Raw genomic sequence first — 20,145 nt, 5'->3', positions numbered from 1 at the left:
TGAAGATGAAAGTAGTCTGCTGGCGGTATAGACAATCTGGGCACGTTAAGAAAAATTGTCCAAAAGCAGGAGCAGGTTCGGCAAGTGGCTCCAAGTTAGTAAATGAAGATACTGGTAATAAAACTAACATTGTGTCTCTCTCCATGGGAGACGATGTCTTTTGAAAAGGGATATGTACATCCTCATGGCATGCCGCTAATTCCCAAAGTTGTCATGATAGAGGATGTGTTAAAATTAGTGGGTTCACAAGTTTGCACACAGGCATTGGTTTGGCATTAATGCAGGATGTGTGATGGAAATTCATGTTGATGGTTGATGAACTTCAAGGAAAGCCAAACGTAGAAGTTGCACCATAATTTTCAGCAAGGTTATTTTCAACATACGCCGAAATTGAAATACTTGGAATTGTTTATTCTGAGTGGGTATGCTTTTATGGTGGAGAATGATAGCGGAAGTTATGAAGATCTTCATTGCGGTGAAGTGTGGTTGTGGGATCAGCCAAAGTTGCAAGGTGGAGATTGTTGGGTTTGCTCCTTTGGAGTCCCACACCAGTGGGAAAGAATTGAGGAGCAAGCCTTAAGGCCTATAAATAAAGTGTTTGGCATCTTAGTTAATTACACCAAATCATAAACTTAATTAGTAACTTGTGACTCTAAGAAAATTTCTCTATTAACCTTTTTTTGTAAAAATGAAAGAGGTGAGAGTTGAAGTTTTGCTAGTGGAGAAGCTTTGTAGGTGTCATTTGGGGTGAGGAGAAAAATTATGTGATTGTAATAATTTTTCACATAGTGTATTTTCTTCTCTGAATCTGGTGGTTTTTCTCCTGCTTAAGAGTTTCTACGTAAATTCTTGTGTTGTTATTATTTCTCTATTTTTCTTCATATTTCACCAAAGGGTGGATCTTGAGGGGTGAATTTGGGAGGTCCAAATTCCCAACAGAACCGACATCACACGTTATCAGGCCAATATTACCCAGACCTTCCCCAGCCCCACGATCCTCTGCACTGACTCAGTGTCTATACTTTCAGTTACACTACAACCTCACTTTCAAGTTTTCAACACCCATTACCAGATATGGAAACCCTATTCTTTTCTATCTACGTCTTCCTCTTTCACTTTAACATCTATATGCTCTCAAACGCCCACTTGGAGCTCCGTTCTAGATCAGTTTAATTGGAGAAGAAGAAGAAGGAAAAACAATAGAGAAGATGGGCCGTGGAAAGATCGAGATCAAGATGATAGAGAACCGCACGAACAGGCAGGTCACCTACTCCAAACGAAGAAATGGTATTTTCAAGAAAGCTCAGGAGCTTACAGTTCTTTGCGATGCTAAGGTCTCCCTCATCATGTTCTCCACCGGTGGAAAGTTGCACGAGTATACCAGTCCCAACACAACGTATGTAGATAACGCTTTCGTCTCTTTCTCCTTTTGTTGTTCTTTGAAGAATGAAACGCTAGTAGATAGATTTTGTTTTGATAAATCTTTTATCAACCAGGACAAAGGAGATCTATGATCAGTACCAAAAGGCTTTGGGGATAGATCTGTGGAGCTCACACTACGAGGTTAATCTCTCCCATCTCTTTCTAGGTTTGATCTGTGAATGTGTCTATTTATATTATTAATGGTTTCCTCATTGTTTCTCTTTCTGGTTTGTTTCTGCGTACTTGTGACTGCAGAAGATGTTAGAAGATTTGAAGAATCTGATGGATAGTAACAATCGACTGGGCAGGGAGATAAGGTAAAACAAGAGGGGAAAAGCAATGATCTGGTAGATTAAAAGCAGCCCCATGCCCGAAACGTAGAGCGCCCAAGTTTTTCATGTGTAGCTCATTCAGGTATGGTTTTGACAGGCACAGGTTGGGTCAAGATCTGAACGGTCTGAACTTTGTCGAGCTCCATGCTCTTGAGCATAAGGTGTCTACTTCCGTGGACGTCATACGCGCACGAAAGGTTAGATTTTTATTAATTCCATTCCCAGCGTAAGTAGACAGTCAGTAGTACTACTTGGAAACAAACATGAATTGGATGCATGATAAAAACTAAGATGTAGAACAAAATCTCGTTTGTTTTCGCAGATGAGATGAGTTAAGATTAAAGTTAAAAATTTAAATAAAATATTATTAAAATATATTTTTTAATATTATTTTTATTTTGAGATTTAAAAAAATTGAATTGTTTATTTTATTTTGTGTTGGAAGTTGAAAAAATTATAACGATAAAATGAGATGAAATATTTTCTAAAAACAAACGACGCCAGTTTGCAGTTTTCCCTTGCTCCTTATGTTACTGATCTTTGTTCATTTGAGAAAGCACAACTGTCAATATATGAATACATGGACTTCAATTAGTGCAGTAGTTTCTTAATTAAGACACTTATTTGTACAATTTTTTCAACATCTTTTTATGCATTGCTAGATCTCATCTAGATGCAGTATCCTGACTATTGTTTTCAATTAGAAGTTAATAATGCAAGTGAAAGCTGGCATGTATAAGAGGTATATAAATAGCATTTTTCAAATTCTGAATAATGTATATAAAACTAATTAAATGGTAATTATTCTTGTTATTTTCGAACAGGTATGAAATTTGAAAGTTCAGTTCAAACTGGGTGGGTTTTATTTGGCATACTTGGAACTCTTCGAAAAATATATAGAGTCTTGCCTAGCATTTTTTTTTTCTTTTTTCTTTTCATATTTTTTTAATATATTTAAATATTTTTAAAAAATAAAAAAAATATATAAATACACTTAAAATCATTTTTTTAATCACTAAATTAAAAAAAAATGACAGTATTTAACTTGAGCGGTAAAACAAGAGAGGCAAAGTAGCTTTTATCAAATATATATAGGTATATATAGAAAGAAAATGAATAGACTCCAATTGCCTATGGTTTTTAAAGTGCTTTTGCAGTTCCTTGAAGCTCAGAATCCTTGAGATCTGGACCTCATCCATTGAACTTTCTTCGGAAGAAAAAGCACCATGAAATGGAATTAGTAATTTTTTTCATCATTTTATTTTCGCCAATCTATCTTGCATATGAATTTGTCCGAGGTTTCTATCTAGCTAAATTTCTATAATGGAGCTGTATATATAGATATTTTGGAGTATCAAAACGTTTTTGAGCTAACCATCCAAGCTTCATGTATCCTTCACAGTTGCATGTGATCAAAGGCCAGACCGATAAATACAACAAAAAGGTTTGTAAATTCAATAGTACTAGCTGACTTCTTTCTTAATTTATGTTTCATATTCCCACCAGATTTTCCATTTCTAAGCTGCTTTTTTAGAACACCATTATTCTTATCATTCGTTGCAGATCAAGAACTTGAAGGAAATACACCGCGATCTCCAGCTCAATCTTGTAAGGCTGGGGAAAATGAGTTTTTCTTAATTCAATTCAATTCAATTTTCTTCTGTTAATCGTTCGTTTTATGTTTCAACTCATATTTACAAATATATAGTATCCAAAATGATGATCTTGTTTCTCTTTCTGGTGCCCTTAATTTTAGAGAGCAAAATATGAGGAATCCCAATATGGACTAGTGGTGGACAATGAAGCTGCAGACTATGAATCCGCAGTTGCTATAGCCAATGGTGCCTCCAACTTATTTGCATTCCAGCTGCAGAATCTGAATCTTCATGATGCTGGAGGATTTGTTTCCCACGATCTGCGCCTTGCTTGATCTCAGTGGCATTAATAGGTCACATTAATGATGCTTTTCTAGACATCATGTCTAGCTAGCTAGTTAAACTTATGAGGGAATAAGTGAGAATTGGACTTGTACTTCTCCAACATTATTTTTTAGATAAGATTATGTTTTATATATATGATCGATGCAGTTTGCTATTTATGACATCTGTTCCCTAAAACTTCATTGGGATACTATTTGATTTGAAAAGTTTTAAGTCTGTGAGTTTGGATCCAATTACGCTGTTCATACCAATCATTCAATTTACATTTGGATGTGAAAACTTAGATTTCAGTGTTTCGGTATCTTCTTCTCTTGGATTAATTGTTACGAAAGCAGCTGCACGCATTTTGGGACAACAAATTTTGTCCCAAAAAATTGGGATTTCGTCCCAAAATACTTCTAAGAATGAAAAAAAAAAAAAAAATCTTCCCAAGGTCGTTTCAATCCCAAAATGTATTTTGGGACAAAATTGATAAAAGGTTTTTTGGGACAAAAATATCAATTTCGTCCCAAAAATTGAGCAAAACCATTCAATCACATTTGAACAGAATAAATTTTTCGGGATGCTTGAATTTCGTCCTAGAATCATGTTTAAATGTTACAAAATTTATGTTCAAACGTATTTTGTGTTAGGAAATGTTCAAACAAACAATTTGATGGTCAAACTGTGAGACGTTCGAACGAATCATGATAGGGTCGAACGATTTCATATCAGTAGACGTTCAGATGTTTAGTTCACGTTTGATGATTCGTTCGAACAGTTTCACGTACTATTCAAACGTTTAATTCCGATTACATTTGAATGTTCTATATCAATGTTTGACTAGTTTTACTCATCTTATTCGAATGGTTTTTCTCGTTTGAACAGTAATTATTTTATTTTATCCAATAATTAAAAACCAAATAGACATACATAATATTTAATAAAATACATTACAATTTATTTAATACCAAAAAAACTAGTCTAATAAGTGCGAATTAAATAAATAAAACAGTAGTAGTACTAGAGTTCTTCGTACAAAAATAGATCATAAAATCTCTACATATAATGTAAATTAGTTACTTGGAGGCCTGAACTATTGTATAAACATCTGCATTTAGAGTTGCACATCTCTTCTAAACTCATCTTGTTGTTGTTCCAAATTGTCTTAAAATAGAAACTATTTTTCTCAATCCAGTTTCTAAGTTTCTAGATATGAGACAATCTTTCATCAAAAGCTTTTGGACCAAGATCTGTCCATATAAACATGTTGACAACACTCCATAAAACTTTTGGACCAAAATCTGTCCATTGGGTTGGTCAAAAACTCCAAGTTACAAAACACTATCCAATTTATTACTCAAATTGACCTCGCCATGGTTAAAACAACTTTTGACCAACCCAATGACCATTAAATCAAACACTAAAGGTACCAACAGAAATTAGACTCAAATAGAAACAACTTTTATTAAGGACTCATCATGAAAAATACTTATAAGGATTTCCAAAATGGCACGCAAAAGACTCAGACAACTTCTCGAGAGAGCTTCTAAGTGTTCTCTCCAAGAACGTAAATGAAAATGGGTAAAATGAGTGAAATGATGACTTGCACACCTAATAAAATTCTGAAAAGTGAAGTATGGGCTTGACCTTGATGTATGGTAATTAGATCACAAAAGGCGCAAATAGTGAGTGGTTTCAGCCAAGGAAACTTCCAAGAGAATGGTGGTGGTGAGGTGGCTTTTTCCTCCCACATGAAGTGACTATTTGGGGTTGTCATGGGCAGAGGTTGGTCTGCCATGGGCGAGTGGAAACTTCCTTAAGAAGCTTTGCCAAGTTGGCCAAAATTCATTGCCTTAATGGGTCTTAAACAAGTGGGCTTCAATTTGGAGTTTAAAGAGGGTTTGGTTAGGGTTTGAAATGATATTAAGCCCATATCCAGTTTGTCTTTGTCCAATCAAAATTCCAAAGTTTAAAGGGTTGGATAAGATGTCATAACATGAATTCGAAGAACTAATAGCATATGGAAGTGATTTAATCAAATAATTAAACACAATGCTAAAAATCTGATCAAATAAGGTTTGGAGGCCAAGGTTTGGGATTTAGGGAAACCATTTAGGGTTTCGGTTTTAACCAAACTTTTGAGATTTCAATTGAATTCTAAGTATTTATGGTTTCACTAAGATTGAAACCCTCTTTTGTTTGATACAATTTGGTTGATTGGGTGGGATAGTATTTTGCTTAGGTGGCATGATCTCACACCTTGATTTCCTTCACATTTTCATCTCTTGGTGCCAAGTGTCCAATATTTTTTGCCAAGTGTGGCTAAGATCTTTTCAAGTGTCCAAATAAAATTTCTTTAACCTAATTCAGACATTCCACATTGTGATTTTAAAAACACTACACTTTCTGCTACTGTTGAAGTTACTATTCATTTTGGGAAAAGTGAAAATAAACTTTGCACTGTAAAATCCTAACCATACACACTAAACTAACTGTGCAATTCGTTTATCAAAATTCAAACCGAAGTGCCTCAAAATAAACAAAATGCATTTTAGAACAAGTGTTTCGTTTGAAAACTGAAAAATGAGATTATCGCACCATAAAATCCTAAATAATCTACTGAGTCTAGGGTCGCAGACCAATTCACATTCTGACACTTCTAACTACCTCAAATAAATAAAAGTGCACTTCTAGCACTTTAGTGAGTGATAACACTGACTATGCTGACAGACATAAACCTACGAGATTGGTCGATTCGTGAAGATTTAGGAAGTTTCAAGAAGGTTTCTAAAGTCTATAGAAATTTCACCATTGAATTTCTAGCTGGCTGTTATAACCTCAAATATGCTATTTGAGCAACTTTGTACAATTGAGCACACTTTGAACAAATTGTGTCTGTGTGAGGATAGTGTGTGAATGAGCATGGCATCTAATATGAAGCTTAAGTTTGATAAATATTAGGGGAACACGGATAGGATGAACATGATTATTTATGTAGCTTTATCCTTGACCCTTGGTATCAGATTACAGCCTTAGCATATTGGTTGAAAATGTGCAAAGGGAATGAATGGGGCGATAGAATTGAGGCCAAAGTAAGATTGCTCAGAAATTGTTTGACTGAGAAATACCACAAGTTTCAAGGGCTAGGTAGTGGAAGATCACATGTGGCCCAAATAAGTTCCTCAAGTATTATTAGTGATAACCTAGACTGCAAAGATTTTGATATAACTTTAAAGCAATATCTTGAGGAGCAACACAATTCGGAATTTAGCTCGGAGGTGGATAGGTATTTTTCGGATGTGACTGAACCAAAAACACCTGAGTTTGAGATTTTGACTTGGTGGAAGAGGAACTCGTTTAGATATCTCATCATTGCGGATATTGCATGTAATGTATTTGTCATCCCTATTTTCACCGTTGCATCCAAGTTCGCATTCAGCATCGAGGAACGTGTATTGGACCCTTATCGAAGCTCATTAGTGCCAGAGACTGTACAAGCCTTAATCTGCAGTCAAAATTGGTTGGGTAGTAAACCAATTAATATTCAGGAGGTGGAGGAGCATGTAGAAGGCATTGATATCGAAGGTAAATATTTTTATTTGTTAATTTTGATTTTTTATTACTAATTTATCAATTTTAACTTAACTTTTACATTTTTTTCTTCTTAAGGTAACCCTCCCTCAACTTCAGCAACTAAAGCATTTTTTGTTCGTGATGAGGACGAGGCTATTATGTTTTGTGTATTGTGATCGTCATATATGATTTTATAAGAAGATGATTAGTGTTCTTATGCTCTAATTTTCTGTAACTTGCTTGTTTCAGTTATATATGCAGGTCGAAATGTTCTTAATCTTAGCAGACCAAGCCACTTGACTGCAGGGCTGATTTATGAAATTATGTATCTGTTAAGATTGCATGTCATGAAATTATATTATCTACAAAGTGTGTTTATCTTTAATTTGACATGATGCAGGTGTGTCCATAGCATCGTTGACCGAGCTGTCGTTTAACTGGACTGGCTTCATTTAGTGCCATGATTTCCAATATCTCCTATACTTACAGGGATATCTATTTAATGAAAGCCATGCAGGTTTATCTTCTATGCAACTCTCATTAACCCCTTTATTGGAGTTGAACATGCAAAGCCGTTAAATGAGTTTAGAAAGTTGTTAACTTCCATAAATCAAAGTTTTTCTACTGATCTTTTTGTTTTTAAATGTCAATTTGCAGACTGACATGGATAGCACTAATATCTATGCTTATATTTCAATCATTGCCCTCTTCATCTGTATTCCACCTGCCATCATTGTAAGTGAACTTCTCTTGCAACCCCTAGATTTGGATGTTTGTACTGACCTGTATAATGCATCTGATGAGTTTATATTCTAAAGTCTCTAATTCTTTTTTGTCCTTGTTTTATTTTACAGATGGAGGGACCTCAACTACTTACGCATGGTTTTAATGATGCAATTGCAAAAGTAGGTCTAACCAAGTTCATCACCGACCTTTTTTGGGGGGATGCATGTTTTACCACCTTTACAATCAGGTAAATGTGTTTTCTGCATATTCTTTGGTAACCGATCGATGCTTTCTTGTTGATGAGTCATGCCAGAGGTAAGTCTTGTGCAGTGTATATTTTACTCTCTTTTCTTTTGTCTGGTTTTAAATTGCAGTGCTTGTTTAGTTTTTTTTTTTTTTTTTTTTTCCAACCTAATTATGTAATGTCTTTGACAAGTACTGTACTCTTTATTCAGATTTCACTCTACTAAATAGTAAAATACCAAATAAAAGTCTTAATAAAAAAGAAATAAGTACATATAGGTTTCTTTTGTCTTTTGTCTGGTTTTGACAGCCGAGACAATGGTGGCTGTTGATTTTGGTGTCTTTGTCAAGTATAAGAGAATTCTGATAAGGTTGATGTTGAGATCATCAGGGGACGTTGAGTTCTTTACCATGTTGTTGATGTTGTACGAGTATTCACTTGGAGGTTCTCAAGCTGAAGCACAGATTCAAATACATTTGCTAGTATTGCAGCTGCTTCTATAGTTGAGTTCATAGGCTCATCTTGATATTGTTGTGATGTATTATTATTTATTTTGTTCATTGTATATTGATGTTTTGCATTGTGATGTAAACAATAATGTAATATGTAATATGCATGTATTGTGTGTGTGTTGATGTATTATTATTTATTTTGTATAAAAATAATAATAAACATAAAGGCCTATTAAAAAAAAAAAAGCCTTTTGAATTGTTAAAAATATATTATTTAAAAAAAAGTATTATAAAAATATTTTAAAAAGTTTTAAAAGAAAACAAAAACAAGGTATTCATAAACCTGGATACCGTCTGGATTGTTTTCAGATTTATCCAAGTGGATAACTGTTCAGTTTTTAAAACCCAGATACAGATCTGGTTATGGCCGGGTATCCAAATCCGCATCCAGTTCTACACCCACATATATATATGTATGGATGTGTGTGTGCGCATGCAAGAAATATGTGTTTGTAAATGTGTGTGCGCGCATGCAAGAAATATGTGTGTTTGTAAATGTGTGTAAATCGGTTGAGGATCACCTCCTACTTTGGCAAGTCCTATTTACCTCTCCATTGTAGGAGAATCCTCATTCGACATAGACTAATATAGCCTCTTAGGAGCCCTTCACTAATATTGTCAACCATTTTAAAGGATAAGTTCATTTAACAATATCTAGTATATTAGTTACAACTTCTTAATGGATATGTATTTACAAGATATGCAGGAGAACAAGTTTCATTATCAGAGGCTTTTTTTTTTTGGGTAGGGGTTCACGATCTCCCACTTATGGCCAGGAATTGTAACATGGGCAACATCATTGGTAAGGAATTGGGGAGGGTTGTGGAAGTGGATTTATAGAAAGATGGGTTGGCATGGGGAGAGTTCATGAGGGTTTGAGTATGCTTGGATGTCTCGAAGCCATTATTACTTAGGAAGAAGATCTGTGTGGGGACATCCCAGCCAATTTGGATTAGGTTCTCGTATGAACGTCTTCCTAACTTTTGTTATCTATGTGGAACTCTTGGACACAATCATCGGAGCTGTGATCAGTGGACTGAAGCTATGTAGAAGATGGCAGTCTCTGATTTTCCTTATGGTCCATGGCTTCATGCAGGTGGCTTTGAGGGTTCTGTTCGAGGTCGAGAAAAATAACAAAATGACAGGAAGGGTTCGCCGGTATGTGAGGCTTTTTCGGTCGACGGAGATTCACTGGTAACTCCTTCGAAGGAAGTTAATGCCAATCATTCAAATGTGGAGGATATCATGGAGAAGATAAAGATGGTTTTGAATGTAGTGATCCTGCTTCTCAATTTCCGTTTTAAGGAACTAATTGTGAGGAGCATATCTCAAAGAAAAGGCAGTTAAGCAAGGTTTCTGGCAATAATATAGGAGTTTTAAATGGAGGGTGTTTGATAGAAGAGTCTGAGGATAATGGTCAGCTGGGGGGGGGGGTATTTCAGTATTTGATAGTGGGGAGAATTTAGATAAGCAAACTGGTTGGAAGGATCTTACTAATTATGTGCATGCTACTTCTCAACATTCTTGTGTGTCATGAAGGTGGAAGAGGGTGTTAAGGTCTCATATCCATAAATCTCTTACTATTAATTCTGAGGTAGGGACCAAAATAGTTACTAGTCCTAACTCTGGAGGGGAACTATCTAGAGCTTCTAAAAGGTAAAAAAAATAAGGCTAACATGCATGAGGAAATGACTAAAAGTGATCTTAAGATATCGGTGGAAGCTGGTTCACAGCCCCACAGCAATCAATGAAGATCTTAAGCTGGAATACCCAAGGGCTTGGCAACTCTCGAGGTATTCGAACATTTTTTGATTTAATCAGAAAAGAAGATCCTGATGTTTTGTTAGAGACAAAACTTAAAGCTGCAGGTATGGAGTTATGTAGAGTTAGATTAAGGTTTGATAGTTGTTTGACAGTGGATGCTCTGGGTTGAAGTGGGGGATTGGCTCTTTTATGGAAGAAAGATATTAACTTACCTATTCTTAGCAATTCATCATCTCATATTGATGCTCAGGTGGAAGATGACTCAATACTTTGGTTCTTAACAGGAGTTTATGGGCAGCCAGAGGCTACTAGAAGAAAAGAGACTTGGAGTTTGATTAAGAGATTGAAAAAGGAACCTTTTAAAGCTTGGTTAGTCTTTGGGGACTTTAATGAGATTCTTACTCATGAGGAGAAATGGGGGAAGGGATAGGCCAGAACAACAAATGCTTGATTTTCAAGAGTTGTTAGTCGACTGTGAGTTGAAAGATCTCGCCTTTAGTGGCCCTAGATATACTTGGTGCAATGAAAGGGGTGACTCAGCTCTGATTTTTGAGAGGCTTGATAGATTTGTGGGAAATCTAACTTGGTGCAATTTGTATGAGATGGCCTCAGTTACTCATGGCTCTATAGCCTATTCTGATCACCTCCCAATTTGGTCAGAATTGGAAGGTGCTCTTAACAGGAGGAGGGGGCCTAAACCATTCAGATTTGAGACTATATGGCTAGGTGAAGGGGATTGCTTTAAGATTGTAAAGGATACTTGGTGATTGTCTGATTCTCAAAACTGTTTGCAAGGGGTGATGAATAGTATTTTAGGTTGTGGTTCCAAGTTCAGCTATAGAATAAGTCCAAGTTTGGTAAAGTTCATGTTAAGCTACAAGAAGCAAGGAATAAGCTTAAATTTGAACATCAAAGGGATCCAACAGTATTGAGCACAAGTGGGTTCTGTGATGCTTCTGAGGAAGTGCAAAAGTGGTTGGATAAGGAGGAGATTATGTGGAGGCAAAGATCCAGGGCTCTTTGGTTAGCTAAGGGAGACCAAAATACCAAATTTTTCCATGTTAAAGCTTCTTAAAGGAAGAAGAAGAATAGTATTTTGAAACATATGGATGAGGGAGGTTGCTGGAAGGAAGGGGATCAATGTGATAGTCTTATTATTAACCATTTATCTTCCTTGTTTACTTCTACAGGCACTCAAAATAAAGGTGTGATTCTTAATAAAATGGAGAGAAAAGCTTCAGATTCAAGGAATGAGGAGCTTATAGAGGATTAAACTGCTGATGAAATGGTCAGAGCTCTCAAGGAAATGCACCATTCGAAGGCTCCAGGGCCTGATGGCATGCCTCATTTATTTTTCCAAAAGTATTGGCCTAATATTGGAAGCTCTATTGCCTCTGCAATTTTACATGCTTTGAATTCTTGTGATTTTCCTCAAGCTGTAAATCATACATTTACTACTCTTGTTTCAAAGAAGAAGTTCCCTTTGAAGGTAAATGATTTTAGACCTATTAGTTTGTGCAATGTGGTTTATAAGCTAATGTCCAAAGTTATTGCAAATAGGATCAAGAATGTGTTGCTTGTTGTCATCTCAGATTCACAGTCTACTTTCTTATCTGGAAGATTGATAACAGATAATGTTTTAATGGCTTATGAAGTTCTTCATTTTTTAAAGAGAAAGAAGAGGGCTAAGAAAGGTTTTATGTCCCTTAAGCTAGACATGAGTAAAGGTTTTATGTCCCTATGATAGGGTTGAATGGATATTCCTTGAATCTATTATGAGGAAGCTGGGTTTTCATGAAATATTAATTCAACTTATGATGAAGTGTGTGATGACTGCTTCTTTTTCAGTATTGATTAATGGCTCTCCAACTGGACATATTGTGCCCTCAAGAGGATTGAGGCAAGGGGACCCCATCTTTCCTTATCTTCTTCTTTTGTGTACCGAGGGTCTGATCAGTTTATTGAAAAATGCTACTGAGTCTAAATCTGTTTCTGGTATTCAGAGGGGCTCCTAAGTTGTTTGTCTTGGATAGTGAGAATATTTGAGAAGTGTTGAGAATGTTTGTGAATAGTAGTGAAAAAATAATAATAAAATATTGAATAGCAGTAAAAAGTAGGTGAAAAGTAATGAATAGTAGAAAAGTAGGTAAAAAGTAATAATAAAGTAAAGAATAATAGTGAGAGTACTTGAGATACTCTCACTTGCTAAACACACCTTATCTTCTTCTTCTGTGTACTGAGGGGCTAATCAGTTTATTGAAAAATGCTGCTGCATCTAAATCTGTTTCTGGTATTCAGAGGGGCTCCTAGACTTAGTCATCTGCTGTTTGCAGATGATAGTCTCATTTTTATGCAACTGATGTGGCTACAAATCTCAGGTTACAACAACTGTTGAGTCAGTATGAGGAGGCTTCAGGGCAACAGATTAACAAAGACAAAACTGCAATGGGTTTTTAGCAAAACTGTTGATGAAGTTACACAGTAGGCTATTATGAATCTGTGGCATACTTCTCAAATGCAGCAATATGAGAAATATTTAGGTCTGCCTCCAATAGTTGGTAGGTCTAAAACTAATGCATTTGCTAAGATTAAACATAAAGTATGGCTGAAATTACAAGGGTGGAAGGGCAATATGTTCTCTCAAGGGGGAAGGGAGGTGCTTCTCAAGGCTGTGGCATTGACAATTCTTTCTTATGCTATGAGTTGCTTCAAGCTTCCTTCCAAGCTATGTTCTAAACTTGAGAGCATGATGGCCAGGTTTTGGTGGGGGCAAAAGCATTAGGAAAGAAAAGTGCATTGGGTTAGTTTGAAGAAGATGTGTCAGTCTAAATCTGTTGGAGGGATGGGTTTTAAGGAGTTGGAGACTTTCAATATAGCTTTATTGGCAAAGCAAGCTTGGAGGCTATTGTAGAATGAATAAAGCTTGTTTCATAAGATTCTCTGTGCTAGATATTTTCCTAATGGTAACCTGTTGAAGGCTTCTCTTGGTGTAATTCCTCTTATGCTTGGAGAGGCATTTGGGAGGCAAAGAACCTTCTTATAAAAGGTGGTAGATAGAGTGTTAGGAATGGGAGATCTCTTCATATTTTAATGGATGTTTGGGTACCTAGTTTTCAAAATTTGAGGGAGGAATTGTGTTCTAGAAGTTTATATCAGGGTGTGGATTTTGCTAACTTGAATGGACAGGTTGCTACTTTGATAGATAGCACTACAAACTGGAGGAACCTCCCAATGGTCAGATCGCTCTTCAATCCAAAGGTAGCAGATGCTGTTTTAAAACTACATCCTAGTGCCACAAGTGATATGGATAAGTGGATTTGGGAGCATGAGAAAAATGGCATGTTCAATGTTCAAAGTGCTTACAAGTTTTTCAAAACCTTTACAGTTCCTGATTTGTATGAGTCTTCAAATGGGGCTTATCTGAAAAGGTTTTGGAATGCTCTTTGAAAGTTAAAAATCCTTCAAAATGTGAAAATTTTTGCTTGAAAAGCATGTAATGAAGGTCTCCCTACCATGCCAAATCTTATTAATAGGAAGTTGAATGTGAATGGTCAATATTGTTTCTGTCAGTACCATGTGGAAGATTTAGCTCATGCATTGTTTCTTTGCCCATCTATCCATGAGTTTTGGTTGAGGAAGTTTTCTGTTCTGCAACAATTTGATCAAATCAGTTCATTTATGCTTGCTGCTATGGAGGTCCATTCAAGAGGTTCATTTGATGACTTAACAGATTTCATTCTAATGGCATTGGGGTTCTAGTTTAGGAGAAATAAGATGGTTTGTGACTACATCAGCTTGCCTCCATAACAAGTCATTCGTTTTGCTCTTTCTAAGAAGTTGAAGACTATTTCTGGTCTGCAGCAACAGGGGCTATTAAGGAATTGGTTTATAGGTGATCTTCCCTACCTGAGAACTTTTACAAATTGAATGTGGATGGTGCATTGTTCTTCTTTTTTTTTTTTTTTTTTTTTTTTTATCATAACAAGGCTGGTATAGGAGCCATTTTAAGAAATTCTATGGGAGATGTCATTATGGCAGTTAGCAGAGTTGAGGATGAAGATCTTGAGCCAAAAATTACTGAAGCAGTGGCTTTACTAAAGGGGTTACAATTTTGTCTCAACCTTGGCATCCATAACCTTATCATTGAAAGTGACTGCTTGTTTATGGTCAAGGAGGTCAACAGTGATACAAATTCCTTTGCAACAGTAAGAACATTAGTGTATGAAATTAATAGACTGATGCAAAGTTTCCTACATTGTAGATTACAACATGACAATTGACTTGCTAATGTGGCAACACATCGACTTGCAAGGCATGCATGGTCCATTACTGATATGCATATTTGGTGGCATAGTGTCCCTAGTTTTATTGAAAATGTAATTTTCATTGATAAACACTATTGTAATCAGATTTGAGGTTTTGTGCTTCAATATAATGAAGTTATTTTCCTTAAAAAAAAAAAAAAAATGGTGTTTGGAGCAACCCCAAACATCTTTATAACTAATCCAAAGACTTATTTTCTGCATGTACAAAGCACAATCCAAACGGCACTTTTAAGAATTCTTTAAGCAGTAAACATATTTCGAGGACTCTCGATAGTCAATAACCAGGAAGTCCTCATCTATGAAAAGCATGGAATTAAAGATAAAAGTTTCTCAAACTTTCATTGAGCACCAGTGGTCTAGTGGTAGAATAGTACCCTGCCACGGTACAGACCCGGGTTCGATTCCCGGCTGGTGCAAACTCCTTTTTAAGATCTGAGGCAATTTTACTGCTTTAAAAATTGAGGGAAGTTCGGGGGTGTTACGAGAATCGAACTCTCGACCACTCGCACCCGAAGCATTCCTGCTGAGTTTTTTGTTAACTTGGTTACTCAGATTTTGCTCTGGCAGTTTAGACAGAATTATCAAATCAAAGGTAAATCGATATTCTGGATAGAGATCAGGTCAGTCTCTACTGCATAATAAAGCCAGACACATGATTTTGTGAAGATGTAGTACCGCATGTACTGCAATGTGCAATATTACATGATGAGAACCTTGTAAATACTTATAATTTGGACCATTTACTTTAAATTCATAGTGTTTGCCTTAATTATGGGCTACTTTCGTCATACCAGATTTCTTCACATCCAATGCATGTTACAGCTACCCAGCAACGAGTCTGACTGAACAAGGCTATACGTATATGTATATGTATATGTATGTATATATATTTCTGCATTAATTAGAACTTAGGCTTCTGATTGATTTCGAAGATCAACCATTGCTGAAGCAAAGCGCGTAAACAAACATGTGAGATTAGGAAAGTTGCAGATTGTTCTGACGCAGGAATATCTTACTGAATTTTGTCATTATATCACTAGCTTGGTGCATGCTTGCTTGCTTTGGTGGAGTGTTGAAAACTACTTTGAGAGATGTCATGTATATGCATTTATATATGAATTAGCATTTTGCAAGGCCTCATGAATAAATCAGTACTGTAGACTGCGATATTGCAAGCTGGATATTGCAAATTGCGCGGTTGTTGCCGTCTGGTCATGTGTATTAATTACATTAGCGTTCGCCATCCATATGAATAATGCACAAAAACTGGGGACGTGATGATCATGATCGGTATACTAAAAAGCCCATATTCATGTATTCTTTCCTAGCTCATCCAGGCCGCCACGATCACGTGATATATATAACAACATTAATATCCCTGGCGCCTCCTTTAATTATATATAATTGTCAAATTCCTGCAATTAAATGCAGTTATAATTGTCTCACAATTTATTTTATACATATTATATGTATGATATATAATTAAGGAATTCAATATTGAAAGTAATTTAAATTATATAACAAAATTTAATTAAAGCTTGAATGATCACTAGAGAATCGCCTTCAAGAACAATAATATTTATTAGCAAAAATCGGGAGCCAATATCCATGCATGCATGCATATATGCAGCATAAGTCTCTGAAGTTGTTGCATTCAGAGTCCTGAAAATAAATCTTAATTGGTTGAACACTTGCATCCAATTACCTGATCAGCCTTTAATTCTCCAGCTTGTACAACATATATCCCAATTAACCTTAATTGTTCCTGTTGTACGTGCATGGAGGCCGGTTTTGCCACTCTGTTGCATAAATATGTTTAGTTTACTGTTAATGATCTATGACCATTTCTAAGCATTCAGTCATGACAATCTTATTAAGCAGTTGGAATAATTAAGACTTTTATATATGGACGAAAGCATGAAATATTGCTATAATTAGTATTGATTTTCAGAGTTTTATTCTATTTTAAATTATTTGATTGTAAAACTATATAGAGACAATCAGTCAATGTGTTGTATAAATTGATTGCTAAAACTATTGCCAATAGATTGAAGAGGGTGCTGAATGCAGTAATCTCAAAGCATCAAAGTGTTTTTGTACCGAGAAGATTGATAGTAGACAACATTATTGCGGCTTTTGAGACCTTGCACACCATGAAAACTAGACATAAGGGAAAGGAGGGCAACATGGCTCTAAAGTTAGATATTTCCAAAGCTTATGATAAGGTGGAATGGCCCTTTTTGAAAAGGGTAATGGAGAAGTTGGGGTTTAGGGCTAGATGGTTAAATTGATAATGGAGTGTGTTACCACGGTTACATATGAGGTGATGGTTAATGGGGAGCCAGGAAAAGTGATAAAACCAACAAGAGGGCTAAGGCAAAGGGATCACCTATCTCCCTATCTTTTCCTTTTATGTGCTGAAGGGTTGAGTAATCTCATTAATGGGGCTGAAGAAAGGGGTGAGTTAAGAGGAGTAGGAGTGGCTAGAGGTGTTGTTAGATTTACTCACCTCCTCTTTGTAGATGATTGCATCATTTTTGGGAAAACTTGTTGGGATGAATGGCAAAAAATCAGTGGCATTTTGAACAAGTATGAGATGGCGCCTGGTCAATGCTTGAACAAGCAGAAAACATCTATCATGTTTAGCTCCAATGGGAGAAATGGAGATTGGGACAGAAAAGTGAAGGAGCTTGGAGGTAGGTTGTAAAACAATTATGAAAGGTACTTAGGTCTGTCTACTCTAGTGGGAAGATCAAAGTATAATACATTTAAGGGAATAAAAGATAGGATCTGGCTCAAAATAAATAACTGGAAAAATTATTTCCTTTCACCTGTTGGAAAGGAGTTTCTATTGAAGGCATTAACCCAAGTTATTCCATCTTATCACATGAATGTTTTTACTCTACCAAAAAAGCTGTGCAAGGAGATTGTTGTTCTCATGTCTAAATTCTGGTGAGGCCATAAGGACAATAACAAGAAGACTAATTGGATGAGATGGAGCAGAATGGGGGAGCAAAATTCAATAGGGGATTAGGGTTCAGAGAGCTAGAGTGTTTTAATAAAGCTCTTCTAGCAAAAGAGTGTTGGAGACCTTTAACTAACCCCAACTCCTTGGCTACAAGAGTTTTGAAAGATAAATACCACAAGCATACTAGTGTGTTGGAAGCAAAGCTTGGGATTAATCCTTCACTGATTTGGAGGAGCTTATGGGATTCTCTAGAGCTTTTGAGGGATGGATTGGTGTGGAGAGTTGGAAATGGCAAGAAAATAAGAGTGTGGGAGGATAGGTGAATCTCAAAGTTGTCTTCTTAAAAAATACAGTCTCCAATGAAGTTACTGGAAGTAGAGGCTCGAGTACACCAGCTAATTAAATAAGGGTGTGGTAGATGGAAGGAGGGGTTAGTGAAGGACGTGTTTAATGAAGAAGAGGCTGGTATTATTTGTAGCATTCCTATAAGTCCAAGTGGTTTGGAGGATAAACAGATTTGGGCTACATCCAAGAAAGGGGTTTTTAGTGTTAAATCAGCATATCATTTTGAGATGGTGAGGAAGAAAATGAGAAGGGGGAGCCTTCGTGTGGGTCTATGAGGGGAGAAGGATGGAGAGAGTGTTATGGTGGTTGAATATCCTTGGAGTGATCAAAATGTTTGCCTGGAAAGCAATTAACAATTGTTTACCAACAATAGGTAATTTGTTTAAAAGAAGGGTGTTAGACAAGTCTACATGCCCCATCTGTGAGAGAGAAGAAGAGACATCATGCCATGCTTTATGGAGGTGTTCTGCTGCTGTGGATGTTTAGGCTGAGGAAGGGAGTCCAGTGCAAAAATGGGTATCAAGTGAAGAGGATGTTGGTGTATTATAGAGAAAAATGGCAGAGAAGTTGAATAAAGAAGAGCTAGGCCTTGCAGCTACTGTTCTAAGAAATATATGGTTGATGAGAAACAAATTTGTGTTTGAAAATAGTTTTTCTAGCCCTAAAGTCATCTTTACCCAAGCCAAACATAGCATAAAGGAGTATCAAAGTGCTCAAGGTAACAACAGAGCAACCAGTAGCAGCAGAACAACTAGTAGCATGAGAGGAGGAAGAGAGATTGCCAGGTGGAAGGCACCAAGGGAAGGAGTAAGTGAATTTGGATGCAGCTTATGATAAGGAAAACAAGAAGATGGAAGCTGGTGTGATTATAAGAGATATAGCAGAGGATGTTCTTGTTTCTCGTTGCCTGAAAAAAAACACATGTTAATTCTCTAGGGGTTGCAGAAACAGTAAATTTGTGGAGAGCTTTGAAGTTGTGCTTAGAACTCAACATTGGGGAGGCTATTTTTGAAAGGAATGCATTGGGGTTATTAAGGTTGTTACTTGTGAAGATGAGAACTGGGAGTGGAATGGCCAACTGATAACAGATAGTAAAGAGTTGTTAGTACATAGACCATTGTGGTCAGTTACACACATGTATAGAAAAGCCAATAAGGTAGCACATTTTTTAGTTAAATTTGCATATAATGTAAATGAGGAGGTAGCATGGATAGAAGATGGTCCAGAAGGCCATCTCAGTTTTATACTCCAAGACAAGATTGTATTGTCAACATTTGATGAATAGAAGTAGTGATGTTTGATTCCAAAAAAATATATAGAGAGAGAGACAATCGGTGGTCACATTTTTGAAATTTTTTATTGTTATTATTTTTATTCAGATATAGAAATATTCTGAAATAGAGTTTTCTCTATCTACTTTTATATATCTTAGAGCGATTTTTTTTTTTCAGAATATTAGTTGTATGCAAATCTAAGTGAGGCCAATCTCAATCCTACAAAATCCCAGCATGCTTGTGATGACAAATTTTAGTGTTGACAAATTAGATTCATATTATTTGAAAATTATCTTGTTATTTATGAGTTTAAGAAAACTTTAGTCAATGCGACTAATACTTTTAAAAAATATAAGCTGAGATATGATTTGGTGATAGAGCTATCACATACTAATGCAAGAAAAATGACAATTTGTTTTCTTATTGTTAAAAACTTGCAAGATATTAATGTTGGAGGATAGAAAATGGAAGGGACATATCATAAAGCGCAGTATTAATATTTTTGAAAAATCTCACAATTCGAAAATATGAAGATCCTATTTGATATGGGAAAAGTTTAAGACCTCTCCCCTTCTTTTGAGTCAGAACTATTTAATCCAATCTATAAGGGATGGAGAAAAGGTTTCGCATAAATATGTCTTCTCTCTCAATCGTTTGCTCAAAGGCAATTGGAGGTGAAGTTTGTTAGTCTTTTTTTTCCCGCGCTTGTGGTAGGAGAAATGTAAAGTCCCTAATCAC

At 36.0% G+C, this 20,145-nt stretch overlaps 1 protein-coding gene and 1 non-coding gene across 2 annotated transcripts; both read left to right on the top strand.

Annotated features, from left to right (window-relative positions):
• Positions 1-1,097: 1,097 nt before the first annotated feature.
• LOC121262302 (agamous-like MADS-box protein TM6) lies at positions 1,098-3,775 on the top strand. Its single transcript, XM_041164708.1, has 7 exons — positions 1,098-1,396; positions 1,497-1,563; positions 1,678-1,739; positions 1,852-1,951; positions 3,157-3,198; positions 3,318-3,362; positions 3,511-3,775. The coding sequence occupies exons 1-7, from the start codon at positions 1,209-1,211 to the stop codon at positions 3,682-3,684; spliced, it is 678 nt and encodes a 225-aa protein (XP_041020642.1). The 5' UTR covers positions 1,098-1,208; the 3' UTR covers positions 3,685-3,775.
• Positions 3,776-15,165: 11,390 nt separating this feature from the next.
• Positions 15,166-15,236, top strand: TRNAG-GCC. Its single transcript has one exon. It is a non-coding gene; the product is annotated as a tRNA-Gly (tRNA).
• The last annotated feature ends 4,909 nt before the right edge of the window (positions 15,237-20,145 follow it).

This window comes from Juglans microcarpa x Juglans regia, chromosome 4S, assembly GCF_004785595.1.
Source record: "Juglans microcarpa x Juglans regia isolate MS1-56 chromosome 4S, Jm3101_v1.0, whole genome shotgun sequence".
In the NCBI taxonomy this organism is placed as follows: Eukaryota; Viridiplantae; Streptophyta; class Magnoliopsida; order Fagales; family Juglandaceae; genus Juglans; species Juglans microcarpa x Juglans regia.
Note: the sequence above shows the minus strand (reverse complement) of the source record. Positions and strands in the feature narration are given on the sequence as shown.